This window comes from Girardinichthys multiradiatus, chromosome 6 (assembly GCF_021462225.1).
Source record: "Girardinichthys multiradiatus isolate DD_20200921_A chromosome 6, DD_fGirMul_XY1, whole genome shotgun sequence".
In the NCBI taxonomy this organism is placed as follows: Eukaryota; Metazoa; Chordata; class Actinopteri; order Cyprinodontiformes; family Goodeidae; genus Girardinichthys; species Girardinichthys multiradiatus.
The window spans coordinates 11,589,241-11,608,742 of NC_061799.1; the positions used below are offsets into that span (position 1 = coordinate 11,589,241).

General features: G+C 39.0%; 1 protein-coding gene across 2 annotated transcripts; it reads right to left on the reverse strand.

The window, feature by feature from the left end:
- Nucleotides 1-3,457: 3,457 nt before the first annotated feature.
- Nucleotides 3,458-7,654, reverse strand: si:ch211-227n13.3. Of its 2 annotated transcripts, none has more exons than XM_047368651.1 (6): nucleotides 7,435-7,654; nucleotides 6,828-6,887; nucleotides 6,285-6,718; nucleotides 4,336-4,411; nucleotides 4,171-4,266; nucleotides 3,458-4,091 (listed from the first exon to the last, which is right to left on the reverse strand). In XM_047368651.1, the coding sequence occupies exons 1-6, from the start codon at nucleotides 7,563-7,565 to the stop codon at nucleotides 3,698-3,700; spliced, it is 1,191 nt and encodes a 396-aa protein (XP_047224607.1). In that variant the 5' UTR covers nucleotides 7,566-7,654; the 3' UTR covers nucleotides 3,458-3,697. The 2 variants fall into 2 exon arrangements, with proteins under 2 accessions (XP_047224607.1, XP_047224608.1); XM_047368652.1 differs by having other exon boundaries at nucleotides 7,527-7,650.
- Nucleotides 7,655-19,502: the final 11,848 nt, after the last annotated feature.

The window sequence follows — 19,502 nt, forward strand, 5'->3', positions numbered from 1 at the left end:
TTCTCACTTTCCCCCCACCCTTCCTCAATGTTCTCCGTTATCAGCACAAGAAATCTTCAAATATAGCACCACTGGCCAGTTTGGGGAAAACATGCAGATTTATGTAAAACATATATTTTTGGTGCTACATTTTTCAGATAAATGTTGGGTATATCTCTTTGATTCGTAAAAAATTGTTATACATATATAGGAGAGTAAAATATACAACTTACAACAAAGAATAGTATGTTTTAAAATGGAGATGTGGACAAAATGCATAGATTGGTGCGCTGGTAACATTCTTTACTTTAGCATGGAGGGTATGAATGAACCCAGATATTTCAAAAATAATTTCAGTTTTATTTCTACGCTACACATTAGTTACTGGCATGTTAGTGGTTACCAGTCAGTATTTAGGAGATGGTGCCACCTAGTGGGCCGTTATGGTTGGAAGCAAGAATAAGAGTAAAGACGGTAGTTGTGACAAAAATGAGAAATAATCAGTAAGTAAACTAGAAACGTTGCATTTCCAGCAATAATACTCTTATACTTATTATTCTCTTCACTATATATATGCTATACTATATGCTTCCAAGTCAGGCAGAATAGGATAAATTTTCAGTGTTACGCTGATGATACTCAGCTTTACTTATCCATAAATCCTGATGAGCCCAACCAGTTAGATAGACTACAAGCATGTCTTGAAGACATAAAAACTTGGATGACTCTAAATTTTCTGCTTCTAAATTCAGACAAGACAGAAGTAGTCATCTTTGAAAAAGAAACTGCTTAGTCAATCACTTAACTTGGATGGCATTAAATTGACCTCCAGTAATAAAGTAAAAAACCTTGGTGTTTTTTTTGACCAGGACATGTAATTTAAATCCCATATTAAACAGGTTTCTAGGATTTCCTTCTTTCATCTCCAGAACATTGCCAAAATTAGAAATATCCTGTCCAGGAGTGACGCTGAAAAACTAGTCCATGCATTTGTTACTTCAAGGCTGGACTATTGTAATTCATTACTATCAGGATGTCCACAAAATGCAGTTAAAAGCCTTCAGCTGATTCAAAATGCTGCAGCAAGAGTTCTGATGAAAATTAAAAAGATAGATCATATTTCTCCTATTTTAGCTTCCCTCCATTGGCTCCCTGTTAAATCCAGAATATAATTTAAAATTCTCCTCCTCACATATAAAGCCCTTAATGATCTAGCTCCATCATACATCAGAGATCTGATTGTTCCATATGTTCCTAACAGAGCACTTCGTTCTCAGACTGCAGGTTTACTGGTGGTTCCTAGAGCCTCTAGAAGTAGAATGGGAGGCAGATCATTTAGTTATCAGGCTCCTCTCCTGTGGAACCAGCTCCCACTTTTAGTCCATGAGGCAGACACCCTGTCTACTTTTAAGGCTAGGCTTAAAACTTTCCTTTTTGATAAAGCTTAGTTACATTCTCACACTACTCTCCAATTTTACATTATTTGCTGTTATTTCAGCTTTTAACTTTATGTTCTCTCTCTTTTCTCTTCCTAGAAGCTGCACATGGCCTGACTCTGTATCTACCTGTGACACCTTCCTGGAGGGGGGCATTGTCCTAGCTTCTGCTGCCAACAACTTAATGCTCACCTTCTACTGCTGCTACAATTGGCCCTGTCTTTCAGTGTTTAACCCTTTCTCTCTCCTAGACATAGCTACTGGCTGAGCTTTTACTGTGACTAACTATGTGCTCTCTTTCAGACTCTAACCTTGAAAACTGGATCAGAGTTTATCTGTTCTTTCTTTCTAGGTGAAACGACTAAAGGAGCTACATCCATTAACATTTACTTTTCCTTCCCATAGAAAGTACTCCTGGATCAGTGCTTCTGTGTTCTTTGTGTCTCTGCTCTGTTCTCTCAAACCCCCAGTCGGTTGTGGGAGATGGCCGCTCACACTGAGCCTGGTTCTGCTGGAGGTTTCTTCCTGTTAAAAGGGAGTTTTTCTTCTCCACCGTCGCTACATGCATGCTCAGTATGAGGGATCGCTGCAAAGTCAATGCAAGTGACTGTACTCTACATGCTCATCCAGGAGGAGTGACCTGTGACACCTTTCTGGAGGACATCGTCCAAGCTTCTGCTGGCAACAACTTAATGCTCACCCTCTACCGATGATCCACATGGCGTGTGGATCATAGTCCATCTGTTCTTTCTTTCTAGGTGAAACGACTAAAGGAGCTACATCCACTAACATTTACTTTTCCTTCCCATAGAAAGTACTCCTGGATCAGTGCTTCTGTGTTCTTTGTGTCTCTGCTCTGTTCTCTCAAACCCCCAGTCGGTCGTGGGAGATGGCCGCTCACACTGGTTCTGGTTCTGCTGGAGGTTTCTTCCTGTTAAAAGGGAGTTTTTCCTCTCCACTGTCGCTACATGCATGCTCAGTATGAGGGATTGCTGCAAAGTCAACGCCAGTGACTGTCCACTGTCGCTACATGCTCATCCAGGAGGAGGGAATGCTGCAAGTCACTGACTGGATGAAATCTGCTGGGTTTCCTTAGATAGAAAAACTTTTTATCCAATTTGAATAAATAACTGAATCTGTCTGCACTGTTCAATGGTTACGATGAATTGGAATGTATGTACCTGAGTTAAAACCAGTATGATTTGGTTGAATTGACTTTGTAAAGACGACATGTGTTGTGAATTGGTGCTATATAAATAAAACTGCGACTGAATTGAAAAGAATGGGAATGCTATTTGCTGAATGATCTGATCTACTGAAGAAGCTGAAGCAAAAATTCTACATAAGATACACAAACTAACAGAAGTATTAGAATATATAATAATTGTGATCAAATGACATTTTCATGTCCCAATGGACAACAACATGCAGTATTTGAGTATGCACAATAAACATTTTATTATGACTATTTTTGCAGTGCGTTTTGTTATGAGGAAACCTTTGCATGGACAAAAAAACCCTTGACTGTTTTCAGTGTACCTAAGAGGTCACACCTTGTAAAGATGTGTGGAAAGTCTTTAACTCTTTATTGCATCAGAAGGTGATCTCACACTTGATAATTCAGAGAAATTAAAGTTTTTGTATTATGCAGTGGAGAAATACACCACGTTAACAGGTAAGGTTTTTTAAATCATCTGTTGGCCCCAATAATATTCCCTTAAGAAAATAAATCTAACTGAATGATTTATTTTTTAAATTCTGGGTTGTTTGAGCTTGATTGACTTCCTGTTTCTCTGGGGAAGAAATATGATGCAACACAGGCCCATTTTTCTGAGCCGGTCTTTACATGACAGAGACCAGAGATCATCTAGATCCAGTAAAGCAGATGTGCTTTGATCTTCAGTGATCAAGAAATGGATAAAATAAAGCAGCTTCTAAACCTTGTTCACCAGCAGACAAAAATCTATATAAAAAAAAAAAACAATAAAAATGTGACAGAGAGACTGATGCAAATGATAAACTGTTAAAGGGATGTGAAGAAGTCCATGTTTAAATGAATTTATTCACAGTTAAGTTGCATGGAAATTCCAATCCAATAAATATTTAGCAAAAACAAAAAAACAAGAAGACCGACATGAAAAGTGCATGAAACGGCAACAATACTTTAAAGAATACAAACCCAACAGAACTGCAGTCTGGGTAAACAGTAGCAAACACCAAGAAAACCTCAATAATAAAGCTTGATTAATCAGGAGCTCTCTGGTCAGATAAAGATGAACACCTCAGTGCTTTTGGTAGTGTGCTTCTCTGGTGATCATGCTGCTGGTTCCCCGCAGCTGAGCGAGCAGATCTCTGAACTCAGACATCTTCTTTGGTGCCCTCTCCTGGGCTCGGACCTCTGCTGATGTGGCGAATTTCGGGGCTACAGGTGAAGGAATGAGTTGAACAGTCACATCTTTTGCAGCCCGACTCTCCACTTCTGGACTGCTACCATCTTGGAGGTTGCTGCAGCTGCTAAAACAGCTGGGGCTGTTGACCGAACCTTTTGTATTTGTATGTTGACGGTGATGGTTGTTTTGGAGACGCTGCTGCTTAGCCACACGGAAATTCTGGGACTTACCCCTCCTCCTTTTCTTTTTGTTCATTTCTGCCAGACGTTTGGCCCGTCTGAGGTTCCTGGCATGAAAAATGCTTCACATATAAAGCCATTTGATATGAAAACTGCAAACCTGAGAAAATCAAATAAACTCTTTACCTCTGGAGGAATGTATGCGCCCTCAAACAGGGTGATGATTGGTCCTCTCGCCACATAGAGACTCCACTATCCAGCCGAAGATGGCTCAAAAACTTCCTGTCAGAACACAGAACCAATAAATATGGATCTGAACAGCATTAATAAACACACTTCAACTGGTCTTACTGTCTGGCATCAGGTAGTCTTTTGGGCTTCCATTTTTTCATCAGCACCCACTGGTCACAGGTCAGAGACTGGGGATCTGAATAAGAAACCAGACCATAATAGTCCACGTGACACAGAGCATTAAGTATTGGCTATCTTAGGGTCTCTTATCTGTGGTGGAAAGATGCTTTTTATGCATGAATGGTCAATGGAAAGGCGGAGGTACAACATGGAAGTTCTAACAGGGTCACCGTTGTCACACAGCGTCTCATAGCCATTTAAATAAATGACAGTATACACTTAATTAGGCATAACATTATGACCAATGGCACATGAATACCTTATGTTTTCGTCCTGAAAATCCATTAAAAGTAGAAAAAAATGGACAACGTAAGGATGTGAGGGAATTGAACAAGAGCCAAATTGAAATGACTGGATCAGAACATCTCTGAAACCGCAGTTCTTGTTGGGCGTTGGTGGGCTGCACCGGTCAGTACCTAAATGCTCCAAGAAGGGAACAGCAGTGGGCCCACAAAAGGATAATGAACAGCCAAGGTTTACTGATATGTATTTAAATGGAGCTATTGCTGGTCTATGTGTTCTGATCCAACAGACAAAATATTATAGCTCAATTGGCTGAAAATGGTCATGCTGGTAAGAAAGGTGCATCACAGTCTATTGTGTATGAGTCTGGACACCAGCAGACCAGTCAGACTGCCCATGATGACACCTTCCCACCACTAACAACACCACCAAAGGGCCCATGAGTATCAGAGATGGCCCACGGACACATGGAAGAAGGTGACCTGGTCTCATAAATTATGTTTTCCTTTACATTACATGGATGGTTGCGTGTGTGGGCGTTGTTTACTTGGGAAAAGCATGGCACTATGATGCATTATGGGAAGAAGGCAGGCAGACAAGAGGCAGTCAGATGCTTTTGGCAATGCTCTGCTTGGAAGCTAATCCAATGAATTGTTTCAGACCATGTACACTATGTCACTGAAAGGGTTTCCCTTGATTACTGTGGGTGCTTTCAGGAGGACAATGAACCGTGCTGCAAAGTAAAAATGGGCCAGCAGCAATGGTTTAAGGAGCACAACACTGAGTTTGAGGAGTTCACTTGGCCTCCACATTCCCTAGATTTAAACCCAATCAAACATCTGTGGGCTGTGCAGGGCAAACATGTCTGATCCATTGAGGCCCCACCTAACAACTTACAGGCTTAACGGTCTAGTGGAGTCTGCTCTACACAGGGGGTCTTAATGTTATGGCTGATGGATGGATGTGTAAATCATGTCAAATCACAGGCAGCAATCGCAACAGACATATAACCTGCTATAAAGATGCAGGATAACAAGAGTGCTATAATGTGGAGCAGGTGTTCTTGATTTAATCATGATTATTTGACAGAAATTAAACGATGCATTAATATACCTGACCCACCTTCACCAAAATAATTCAGAAATACACCAGCTTAGGTATTGCACACTAAATGTCAAGCTAAGCTGAAAAAGCAAGAAATAAAAATCTCATGTACATTGTGGTTTTGTGGATGTCTTGTCAAGTTCAATCATGGTGGATTTCTCTATCATGTTAAAGGAAACTGAGACATCTAATTGTCTACAAGCTGACATTTTTAAGCCATGGCTCAAGAATTCAGCTTTTTTTTTTATCCCCAACTGGTGTCAATAAAAATATTAAATAGATTAGTATTATTCAAAATATTACCTTAATCAAATTTCCTAATGCTGATAAAAAAATATTTGTGGTGATGTATTTTTACATGTATTAAACAATGTATTACTATAATTATAATAATTCTATCACAAGGTTCAGATTTCTAGAAAAAGTAGTGCAGGTGCCCCTACATTTTTAACCATTAATGCATTTATTTTTTCCAAGAGCTTTTTGCACCATGTATGTCATTTTGATTTCTCTTAGCATAAGAACACCATAAATGAACTAACCATTATCTAGAAGTTTGCTTAAGATTGGTGTTTTCAAACTTTTTGCTTTCTTGTAGAGCTCCTGGCACGCTGAGCAAAGATTGTGGCAAAGCTCCTCTTTATTGTCCTGACATAGAGTGGAGGGACCAGACACTATGCTGCAGCTTTCAGAGCCATCTTCATCATTTGACTGATCCAGTCCAAAATCGAGTACGCCAACAGCCTCTCCTAGCTTGGCAGTATGGTCCAAATCACGATTCCTGTTGATGAGGTCGATGATGTCACAGTTGTTGCTCTTAATTGCATCAGTTTCTTTCAACCGTGACCTTCCTCGCAGGCTTCTACGTCGAGGCTGTTCAACGTCTTCGTCTAACACAGGAGTTTTCAGGATTGACTTAAGTCTGGAGGACCGTCGGAAAGACATGGGTGTCCACCTCAGACTAAACTCAAATGACCTGTGAGAGAGCAACAGTGGTATTAATTACAGCTTAATGTTGTTCTGTGAGCACAGGTAATCGAAATAAAGACTTTTGTGAGTTTCCCTTCAACATCTTATCAACCTACCTATAATATTCGACTTTCACGGACAATAAATGAGATGAATCAATGCCATGTGTATCATGCCTGCATCATAAGGAGAAAGATAAAATAATATTGACAGATATCAAAATGATACAAATGCATCTTAGCATAAGCAACGTGATGTTCCTTTTTCCCTGATTAAGTTCAATAAGTTAAGCTGTGAGAAGTACTTTTCAGAGTAGAACACTCTTTGCTTGACTTAACATTAACTCTTTATATGTTATACAACTGAATGAAGTATAACGAGAACACATTTCACTACCTGCAACGTTTAAGTTGCATCTGATTTTAGGATGTTTGCTGAAAGACAACACTGACGAGTAAACTTATTGTAGTCCAATGAACGACCGATTGGGGGTTCGTGGTTATACAATAACTTTAAATTGTAAAACAACACAAAGTTAACTTATAATATAAAACGATTAAATAAAGACCCGAGAATTGATCGAAAAAGTTCATCCGCCCCGGCTAATAAGTGCGCTTTGGCTTAGATAAGTTAGCACCGGGGGGACAACCAAGCTAGGCTAAAAACAAACAGTACAATCAGGGCGCTACTCTGTACTGAACCGTGTTCAGATGTTAAACTCACATCCAATCAGTTTCCTCACAGGTTTCATCTCCTGACATGCTCCTAACTGCTTCATTCACCATGTAAAACTGGAGAAAAATAACCGCCCTTACACATCGCCTCGCGCTGGGAAGAGCTCGCCTCGCGCACATCTGCTAGGTGCTGGAGGAAAGCTGCGCGAGCGCGAGGCGGTGCATGACGATGATGAGCCAAACACAGCAGCTCAGAGTTCCACTTCCCGCCAAACTTTCTGTACGGCAGAGCAGCGCTACAGCGCCACCAGCTGGCCAAGAACGATAACGGTAAGTTAATCATAGGTTTTTATCAAGGATTTAATGATTTTGAACAACTTTCTCTGCTCTAACTGGGTCACTGAGTTGTGTTTTTTAGTTATCCTATATTTTTCGTCCATATATCGTCCTACCTATTGCATGACTCCAAAACATAGATTTTCCGCCTAACATTTGGACCTTTAAGTTTAGGGCCACATTTTAACGTCATAGCGCATTTAAATATAGTCCGATTACTTATATTGGAATGATTTCAAGTGCTTTAGTCAATTTACTTTTTTATTTTGTTCATCATAAAATGGCACCAAGGTATTTTCCTACATTGGTAATAGTTGTAGTAGTTGTACATTGGTTTGTAAAATGATGTAATCTGTCCAAAATCTCCAGTCACTTCTGTACTGGGCAGTGGGCACTTTTTGAAATACGACAGTATACATTTTAATTGTTATCACACAACTTTGATAGATCATTAATCTAAACTTAAGTGGAAGCAAAATATTAAATCAGCAGTGGCTCTTTACACAATAGGCAATTATTACTGCCATTAACATCGTTTATGTTGTTTTTTTTAAGTATCTGGATAAGTGTTTTCTGTGTGTGTTAATGACCAGGCTTAGAAAATTCAAGAAAAGTGACTAAATCGCACTGAAAAATGAAAGGGATTTTCTGATTTCTTTCTTATCCTGAAAATAAATTGCATAATAAATAAGATTTGTTGAAATAGTAACAAAGACTACATCCCTGTAGGTAGACACAACATCTGGGCACAGTGAACATCAGCAATCTTTCAATCTAGTTTGAACTTGACTTCTGAGGGGCTGCTCTAGATGACACTGGAGAGTTAGTTTGACCTCTGTATTAACTGTAAAATAGTTATTCATGCCGCAGTAGAATAGTCTCATAAATAAAACAGATGTGCCTTATGTGCTGGTATTTAGGACAGTTCTGACAACAATTTGATTTCGTTTTTTCAGTTTAAAAAGTACCCAGTATAGAAGTGACTAGTTTTTTTGTCAAGATTTCATCATTTAAAAAAACTAATTTGAAACACTAAAACAAAAAAAAGCTGTTCAAGGATGTAAGTTGGTCAATGTGGCCTTAGTGGCACTTGATGATTATTACATTTTACTTTTATGTACATTTTTATAAAATAGCATGCAAGGAGTATTTCAATGCACCACGAGGGTCTCTTCCATGGCCACAAAATGCTGTGTAGATGCACAAAAGCGTTGCAGGGGGACGGAGCTGCTGGGGAATCACATCTTGACAAATGACGATGAAGCTCTTCTTGAAACAACCCCTTCTCGTGGGGAATAGATGAAAGTTAACTTTCCTTCTAAACATCAGAATGGGCCCAATAACAATTAAAAATTCCTTTGAGGGATGAACAGCAAAAGACAGTGTAATCTCCAGTTTATTATGGTGCATTTTCTGTGATGGAATTTTCTTTTAGGGGTCTGAAATCCCCTTACTGGCCACTTTATAAAGTACTGGGTTGGACCCCGTTTCACCGTCAGAACTTCCCTAATTGTTCTTGGTGTAGAATCAACAACATGTCAGAAACATTCCTCAGAGAATTTGGTCCACATTGAATGGACAGCAACACATAGTTAGTAGACTTGTGGGCTGCACATTAGTGTTGTTTATGTTAATAATGATGATGACTAATTATTTTGCTGATGCCCCTTTTTTCATGATGATAATGAGACAATGACAAGCCTAAGATGGCTCCTTAATGACTAAAACATGACGAGACGTTTGTGTGACTTGTTGTTGATGAGACAATACCAGATGAAAATGTTAGTGCAGATCCATGATGCAAGTCTCATGTTCCAACAGAACACATCTCAAATGTGTTTTGTTGGGTTGACATTTGGTGACTATGGAGGCCACTATAGTACAGTGAACCCATTGTCCAGTTTTAGTTGATTTAAGATTTGTGACAGGCTGTATCATCCTCCTGGAATAAGTCATAATTTAGAACACCATGGTGATAAATGGATATACATGTTCAGCAGCAATACTCAGGATGACTGTGGTATTTAAACAATCATCAGTTGGTGTAATGAGCCCAAGTTGTTTGGGGACCATATCCCCCACACCATTATACTACCACCACCTGCGTGAACCACCGATACAAGACATGATGGGACAATCCTTTATATTTCTACACCAAATTCTGACCCTGCCATCTGAATGTTGCAGCTGAAATCAAGCCCCATCGAGTCCAGCAATGTTTTCCGACTTTTTCTATTTTTGTCCATTCTTGGTAGGCCTGTGTGAATTATAACCTCTATTTCCTACTGCTAACATAGGTAACATTTGGTGTGGTCCTCTGCTGCTGTAGTTCAACCAGATGGTGTGGTCCTCTGCTGCTGTTGTCCATCTGGTTGAAGTTTCATGGCACATGGCATGCTTTCATATATAAAATACTTTGCAAACCTTGGTTGTAATGAGCTGTTATTTTTACGTTTGCTTTGTAGCAGTCTGCTGTCTGACCTCTGACATAAACAAGGTAGTGTTGCCAAACAACTGAGGCTCACTGGATATTTTCCACTCTCTGTAAACCAGAGAAATGGCTTTGTGGAAAAATGCCCGTAGATCAGCGGTTTCTGAAAAATTTACGTAAGACCATCTGACAAAAACTAACCATGCAGCATTTAAAGTCCCCTAAATCCCCTTTCTTCTTCATTCTCATGCTCGGTTTGAAATTTAGCTTCAAGTTGTCTTCATTGCATCTGAATGTATAAATTCATTATATAGCTGCCATGTAACTGGGCTGTTTTATTTTTTGTGTCAACAAGAAATTGAACAGGTGTACCTAATAATGTGGCCAGTGAGTGTAAGGTAATAATCAAATCCATCTCACCCCAACAGTTATTGGCCATTATCTTCAGATTATTCTTTTGGGTTCTTGCAGTAGGGACTTGTAACACATACTATTCAATTCAATTCAATTCAGTTTTATTTATATAGCACCAATTCACAACACATGTTGTCCCAAGGCACTTCACAACAGTCAGGTTCATACATTCCAATTAATCCTAACAATTGAACAGTGCAGTCAGAGTTAGTTATTTATTCATATTGGCTAAAACGTTTTTCTGTCTAAGGAAACCTAGCAGATTGCATCCAGTCAGTGACTTGCAGCATTCCATCCTCCCGGATGAGCATGTAGAGACAGTGGACAGTTACTGGCGTTGACTTTGCAGCAATCCCTCATACTGAGCATGCATGTAGCGACGGTGGAGAGGAAAAACTCCCTTTTAATAGGAAGAAACCTCCAGCGGAACCAGGCTCAGTGTGAGCGGCCATCTCCCACAACCGACTGGGGGTTTGAGAGAACAGAGCAGAGACACACAAAGAACACAGAAGCACTGATCCAGGAGTACTTTCTATGGGAAGGAAAAGTAAATGTTAGTGGATGTAGCTCCTTTAGTCGTTTCACCTAGAAAGAAAGAACAGATGGACTATGATCCACACGCCATGTGGATCATCGGTAGAGGGTGAGCATTAAGTTGTTGCCAGCAGAAGCTTGGACGATGTCCTTCTCCAGAAAAGTGTCACAGGTAGACACAGAGCCAGGCCAGGTGTATCTTCTAGGAAGAGAAAAGAGAGAACAAGGTTAAAAGCTGAAATAACAGCAAACAATGCAAAATTGGAGAGTAGTGTGAGAATGTAGCGAAGAGGGTGAAAGTGGTCATTATGTCCTCTAGCAGCCTAAGCCTATAGCAGCATAACTACACAGATAGTTTCAGTTCAGATTATTTAGTTAAACGGCGCTTATTTACAACAATGTCGTCTCAAGGAACCCCACAAAGGGTTCCACTGATGGTCATTGTTATACTAAAAACCACAAGGATTGGGATACCTCCCTCTGTCAGACTGACTATAACCATTGGAAAAGAGAAGGGGTCATACAGGTAGCAGAAATGGAGGGTGTGTTTGCACCTCAACCATAACTGAGCTGGTTTAGGCTAAATATGACTCCCCCTTACTCCAACCAACAGGGAGGGAGGAAGGCTCCCTCCCTGATCCTAAGCCACTCTAATTATAAGCTTTATCAAAAAGGAAAGTTTGAAGCCTAGCCTTAAAAGTAGACAGGTGTCTGCCTCACGGACCAAAACCAGGAGCTGGTTCCACAGGAGAGGAGCCTGATAACTAAAGGATCTGCCTCCCATTCTACTTCTAGAGACTCTAGGAACCACCAGTAAACCTGCAGTCTGAGAACGAAGTGCCCGGTTAGGAACATATGAAACAATCAGATCTCTGATGTATGATGGAGCTAGATTATTAAGGGCTTTATATGTGAGGAGGAGAATACTATTTGTACTATTGTTTGCTTTTGCCCATTTATTCGTCCTGCTGGGTTCAGTGAAATAATGAAGCATAAACAATGGAGAAAGAACAATAAAGGATGCAGTCATACAGGTGCATCTCAAAAAAACTGAATATTGCGAAAAGTGCACTATTTTCTGCAAGTCATTTCAAAAAGTAAAACAGTTATTTCCACATAGAGTAAAATATTTCAAGATTTTATTCCTTGTAATTCTGATGATTATGGCTTACAGGTAAAGAATGTCTTAGAACATTTGAATTTCACATTAGATCAATCAAAAAAGGATGTCTTAAGCACAAATATCAGACTTCTGAAAAGTATACCCATTTCTATGCGCTCAATACTTCGTTGGGCCTCCTCTTGCATGAATTACTGCATCAATGAGCCATGGCATAGAGGCGATCAGTCTGTAGCACTGTAATGGAAGCCCAGATTGCTTTGATAGCAGCCCTTTGGTCATCTGCCTTGTTGGGTCTGGTGTCTCATCTTCCTCTTGACGACAGCCCATAGATTCTTTATGGCTTTCAGGTCAGGGGAATTCGCTGGCCACTCAAGAACAGGAACACTATGGCCATTCAACCAGCTTTTGGTTCATTTGATAGTGTGGGCAAGTGCCAAGACCTGCTGGAAAAAAAATCAGCATCTCCATACAGCTTGTCAGGAGAGGGAAGCATGAGGGGCTCTATAAGTTCCTGGTACATGGCTGCATTGACTGTGGACTTCAGAAAACACACTGGACCAACACCAGTAGATGACATGGCACCCCAAACCATCACTGACTGTGGAAACTTCACACTCGACTTCTGTGCCTCTCCACTCTTCCTCCAGACTCTGAGAGGAAGAGTGGAGAGGAAGAGTTTTCATCTGAAAACAGAACTTTGGACCATTAAGTAACAGTCCAGTTCCTTTTCTCCTTAGCCCAGGTAAGACGGTTCTGGCGTTGTGTCTGGTTCAGGAGTGGCTTGACATGAGGAATGTAACATTTGTATCTTGTTAGGTATTATTTAGTCAACTCAGAGGTAAGAACGTTACAGTCAGAGTTACTTGCAGCAAGGGTAGCCCACTTTGCAGTGAAACTACAAAGTTTTTGACACCCTATCTCTTTATTTATATACACAGTTCAACAGACAGTTCAGACAGGGTGTATGTGTGTGAGACAGAAAGGAGGCTGGTTCACACAGAGATAACAATGATCTCACACACACAGGGAGGAAGGCATAGTGCAGGTGCCTTGCAACACAAAGTTTTTACATGAGTGATAACAAGTTTTTGCACCCATCCAACAGTCCCTCCTTTTATCACAAGTAAAAACATTTAATATAAAAACGAGTAAGAAAAATACTTTGTATGAGTGAAAACCCACGGACGGTAAACAGATTATATTTTCTGGGAAATACTCATACGGCCCCGCCGCCCTCGGCGACCATTAAAAGTTAAATGTTGATTAATACTTGAAATCATAAAAATAAAAGAATGATACTTGAAATCATAAAAATAAAAGAATAATACTTGAAATCATAAAAATAAAAGAATAATACTTGAAATCATAAAAATAAAAGAATAATACTTGAAATCATACAAATAAAAGAATAATACTTGAAATCATAAAAATAAAAGAATGATACTTGAAATCATAAAAATAAAAGAATGATACTTGAAATCATAAAAAGAAAAGAATAATACTTGAAATCATAAAAATAAAAGAATAATACTTAATGAAAACAGTGAAACATAATAAAGGAATTAAAAAATCTGCCCTGTTTATGTCATCATTGTACTTTTTCTCATTTCACTTAAGCAACAACTTCTTTCGATTTTCTGCTGTAAGGTCATTTTATGAAATACAATGTATGAGTACACTCAGGCTTTTGATGTGATTTATTTACAACATGTCATCATAATCGTCCCCTTCATTTTCGTGCATTTCTACCTAGTTCAGTGTTGCATATGCCACCATGAACAATACCAGAAATTCTGTAGGAATGGATGTGCGTCATGTTCTTCCGTCAGTGTTCTGAGATGGGTCCCGTCTGATGTCCATCTCTTCTGGTTCGGTATCACCTCCTGTGGATCCTGCTTTAGATAGAGAAAGAGTCCTGCTACCAGAATTAAGCTCAGGCTTATCAGTCCTGTCCACATGTTACAGAGAGCCATTTTATAATTGGGCGCAGATCAGCTGTTTTCTTCACCGGTTTGAGACGCTGGGCCATAGGGGTCCCCAAACTCCTTTGAACCCGGACTTCCTTCTGCTACCCCGTCGGTTGATCTGGCTCCTGTAACGGCAAAACTGGCTTACAGTGGCTTTTATGGATCCAGGAAGGCCTCTCTGCTATTTTCAGAGCTGTGGGCGTTGTCATGAGTACTTGAAACGGCCCTTTCCACCGAGGAGTGCTCCAATTCTTCCGGTGGAGTGTCTTAATCAGGACCAGGTCTCCAGGCCTCAGGTCATTCTGTGGGATAGGAGCAGAGATTATCGGCAGACCACTGGACATTTGTTCTTCTTTTGTCTGCAACATTTTATTCATCCACTCAGCTAATGAAGGTTCCTGTTGTGCTTTCTCTATTTCATTCATGTCAGAGGGCAGAGAAAACGGTCTGCCATGTACTATTTCTTTGAGAATACAAATTCACATCAGCAACTTGGTGCCACGTGATCTCAGGCTCAGAACACAGTGGGTGGAGTTATACAATGATGTACAGTAGGTGGCAAATGGAGTAAGACCAGTTTGATTTGGAGTTATTCTCATCCATAATTTAACCAGGGATAGGCATTCGGGCCATGGCCTCCCTGTTTCTTCCATTGTTTTCCTTAATCTTTAACTGAAACCCTAATGCTTTAAAACTTAGTTCTATTAATTTATTTACAAAATGAGTTCCATTATCTGACCTTATAATCTGTGGGATACCATATGTGGGGAAGAAATGTGTCACTAGGTTCATCTATTACAACTAGGCAATATTTCTTCCCCCGTGTTTGCAACAAATTATGCATGATCTGCAAAAATTCTTTGCATAGTCAGAAACATTTATAGTGTAGCATTAATGCTTTACCAGATGTGACATATTCCCCCCTTGACACGTGGGTCTTCCCAATGTGTCACTGTAGCCGCTGTGTTGTATAACGTTTTTGGGAGGATTGGTTTATCTTCTATCTGATAGATGTCATCTTTTTTCTGTGCTCCTCTCTTTAGCCAGGCCTTTATTTCTGTCTTGGGTGCTGACTGTTGGGCGTCTTTCAGCACGTCTGTGTCTATAAATAGCAGATCTGACATTTTCTCTTTAATAGGTTGAAATGAGTTAGTTCTGTCCCTGATGATGTTTTAAAACCTCTATTTTGCCAAATCTTAGCATGGTGATGTACTGATCCGAAAACGTATTGGCTGTCTGTGTATATAGTAAGTATTTGTCCCTCATGTAATTCACATGCTCTTACTACAGCATATAATTCTGCTGTTTGGGCTGAGCATGTATTGGGTAGAGATTTAGCTTCTATTATCCTATCGATGGTTGTTACTGCATAACCAACTCTATTCTTTCCATATTCATCTTTAGATGCTGAGCCATCTACAAACACAACACATGACTCTGGTATAAGGGTTTGAGAAGTGTCTTGTCTGGGTTTGGTGTCTTCTTCAACTTTTGCTTTATAAGAATGTGGTTTTCCATCTTCTGCAGTAGGTATTAGAGTACTTGGATTTAAAGAGCACATCTTTTTAGAATTATGTTTGGCTGTGATAATAATAGCGATGTCAGTGTGATATGCCTTGCATGTAGCGTCAGGTGCTTCTCTTAATATTCCTGACTTCAACATATCTTGTATTACTGGCTTAGTATCTTCTTCAGCTTCTGGCTTGAAGGGGTATTGGCGGACTGATAGCCTTTTTTCAGATATTAGTTTTAACCTTGTATGGTGGGAACCCCTTTATAAGCCCTACATCAGTTGATGATTGGGACCACAGTTCAGGTGGGACAGCAGCTAGGGCAGGATGCATGTTGCTCTCTTTGCTCTCAGCTAAGCCCTGTATTTGTCCCTCTGCCTCATCTAAATGTGTCCTTGGATGGACTTTGACTGTCCACGCCAGAATGAGCTTCCAGATTCCTGTATTAGGATCTACCTTTGACTGTCAGTGCTGTTCCTGCAGAGGTTTAAAGCCTCTGTTTTTCCAAATTCTTATTATTCTTTTTTATCATATTTTATAAAGTAAGTCCTTATTACATTTAAAAATTAGATCAATATTTTTGGTAGTTGCTATTATTATAAATAATGCTTGGTTTAGTTCTTATTAAAAATTAAAAATAAAAACTCACTCACTGATGAACACAAAAAATGAAGGGCATATTATATCTTATAATCTTAGTTTGTTTTACCCTGTTTTATAGATACAACATACAGTTTCAGTCAACTTTGTATTTAGTTCAAGTAACTAAAGTTTGTTTCAATAAACTCAAGTTTTCTCTATTTCAGTCCAGTCCAGTAATTCTGTTAAGGTTCATTTCATCTTATGTTAAGTTTGAGTGTAATTCAATCATTTTGAACCTGACTGGAAAAAGTCTAAACATCTGTTAAAATCTTTTTGTTTTACCATAGAGAACTGACCTAATATTATTATGATAATGTTGAGGACTCTAATTTTTACATAACATGAAAGACATTTATTTCACAAAAACAGAAAGTCAAATACAGACATTTGGCCACATGAAAGTTTAAATAACCTGTTTGTACAAGAATTGTGAAAAATTGAAGACGGATCTATGAACTTTCTTATGGTTATCAGTATTTTCAATACAGGTAGAACCTTTGCTATCTTTATATGATTTTTCGAAAAAGATTCTGGAAACCTTATTAAGATATAAATTTGGCAAAGATCATCAGAACATCAGACCTTTATTAGCGCTTTTAAGGTCCCTCAAAGATGCATTACAATGAAATCAGTCATTCCCATTCACACACATTCACACACTACTTACTTATTTCTCTGTCAGAGTCATTTTATTTGCAAAATTTTGAACATAATTTGACTTCTATTATTCTTAAAATGCACATCGTTTCCTCATAACCCCTTTTGTTTCCACTAGGTCTGTTTTGAACGCTTCAATTCTTTTTTTTTATTCACCAAGAATCAATAAGGTGTTCTTAGTGGGTCCACCTTAAAGGTGTTATCTGTTGGGTGTCATGTTATCATTGTCAGGTCAGTGAGGTTCATAAGTCAGTCAGAACCTTGGTCATTTGTTCTGTGCTCATAATGTTTCATAGATCCAGCCTATGATTAGTCAGCAAAACTTCCACCTATAGGAGAAAAATTGATTGTTAATGAATGAGCTGCATTTCCTAGGAACACTGTCTTCCTCCTGGATGAGCATCACCTGTTGAAAAACTTTCATCATTGTTTGTTTCACATATTCACTCAGATCTTTATATTATACCAGTAGGTGAAGTTGTTAGTATCTCATGTAGACTGACATATACTGTTGCATTTGGAGAAGATCTCAAATTAAATAAACATAGTTAGAGCTTCAATCCAGGTTCATTTTGTGTCTGCAGACTTTAGCCAATTTTTCTTTTCTTTTTTTTTTTATACATAAAGAGCAAGATTCAAAACATTTTCAAAAGGCAGAATGTAGACAAAACTGCTTATTGATTGACAAAATAACATTCAAGCACACAATCACCATATTAAAAGGCTCTACTTCTAGAGAATCACTAAACTCCTGAGGTCCGGTTTTGGCCCGCGGACCTTGAGTTTGACACATGCAGAGGTAGAGTTACAATTTTTTTTCAGACCTTTCAGCAGAGACAGGCTTCTGCTGTTTGCAGAAGTTTTATCTTTGTTTTCAGGCAGCTGCATCTCTTTGTCAAGGTCGTTTCACAGAGCTGAAATTTAACTTCTCTCAAAGAGGAAAAATCAAGAATGCACACAATCTGAGCCAAATATGGAATTATTTCCCTGTAAAATGAATCTTTTGCATTTTATCATGATATTGTTAGTAGTATAACACCATAGAATGATTTTTAAAGCACCTGTTTCTCACTAATGCTTGCCTACAAAATCTTTTACTCTCAGATTACTTCTTTAACAACATTCTGTTCTCCCTTCTCTAGTCATTGTTCACTGGGTTGTCCAGTTGGACAGTTTCCATGTTGTCCACATTGTCACCTCCTCTTTTAACTTCTTTTACCACGTCCTCTAAAACCACCTCTTAGTCTTTATAATTTGGGGCTACCTTGGTATTCTAAACTGGGATGGGTGGCGGTCCACCCCCCTTTATTTGTTTTCAGTTAAGCTGAAAGTTTTTTTTCTGTGCTTTTCTTAAGGCCTCAGTATTATGGCTATGTCAGTTAAAGGCTGCTCTTATTGTTGTTTTTTTATTCATCTTTTTGTTTTAATCTGTTAATCAACTGTGTGCACTCAGGGACTGAAAAGTCCCCTTTGAAATTATAATCTGGCAAGGTTTTTTATTGTCTCTTGAATCTTTTGAATGCATAATCTCCAGTTTAAGATCCCCGTGTAGTTTTAGGATTTCAGTGATAATTAAGTTACCTGAAAATCCGTATTTTTATGCCATCGTGTACATATTTCTGTTAAATCAGAGATTTTTCTCTGTTCTTTCCCCATTGTTCTTTGTTATTTTTCTCTTTTTAGTTTTCATTATTTCTAATTTTAGATCCCCTTGTAATTTTAAGACATCCTTTGTATCTAATTTGCCCAAAAACCCATGTTTTTTATTTTTTATTCCATCTATGACAGATCATACCTGCTCCTTTTACATAGTTCTCCATAAACTTTACCTCCCCTTCTAAGTCAATTAGTTTACTTTGTTTCTTCCCCATTATGTTTTATGTTAGTTTAATTGTAGTATAAATGTCCCAGATAAAAGGTCACTGGCATGAGACTTTAAGGAGAGGACATTAACACGACCTTCTACTGCGACTAATTCGCAGCGGTGTTAATTTTCTGGAATGAAATCCGACCTGAATCTCCAAAGTCACCAGTACGTAGTTTTAATCTGGGCAAAAGAAAACACAGGACTAGCAGAATCCTGCTGATTCTATTAAAATGCTTAGTCCTCCATACACACACAACACAGTCACACAGTTAGTTTCAGGTACCTTGTAATTTTTCTAAGTTAACTTGGTGTTATTTTATGAGCTCAGTTTACTCCGTTCTTTTTACTTTTATAGCGCTTATTCTATTCCCTCGCAGGGGAATAACCCTTAGTCGTTTTATTTGGCCCCCTTCTTGGCGGGGCCCTACCTTAATTTGTCACTATTCCTTTCACGGTGGAATAAAACCATACCAATGCAGCGTCCTTACCGGCGACGCACTACCAACGACTGTTAAGTACTTTTCCTATGAACTGTATTTTAAAACTGTCTCACCTCGGAGTTGACTTCTTGGTGACTCTCTGGACCCTGTGAGAGTCACCCCGCGCCGAGGAAGGCGATAACCCACTGGCCAGGT

Coding starts and splice junctions, on each gene's coding strand:
- si:ch211-227n13.3 (XM_047368651.1), bottom strand. CDS start 7,565: ATGTGCGCGAGGCGAGCTCTTCCCAGCGCGAGGCGATGTGTAAGGGCG. Junction 6,719..6,827: donor GTGAAAGTCGAATATTATAG/GTAGGTTGATAA, acceptor GCTCTCTCACAG/GTCATTTGAGTTTAGTCTGA. Junction 4,092..4,170: donor GCGCATACATTCCTCCAGAG/GTAAAGAGTTTA, acceptor TTTTCATGCCAG/GAACCTCAGACGGGCCAAAC.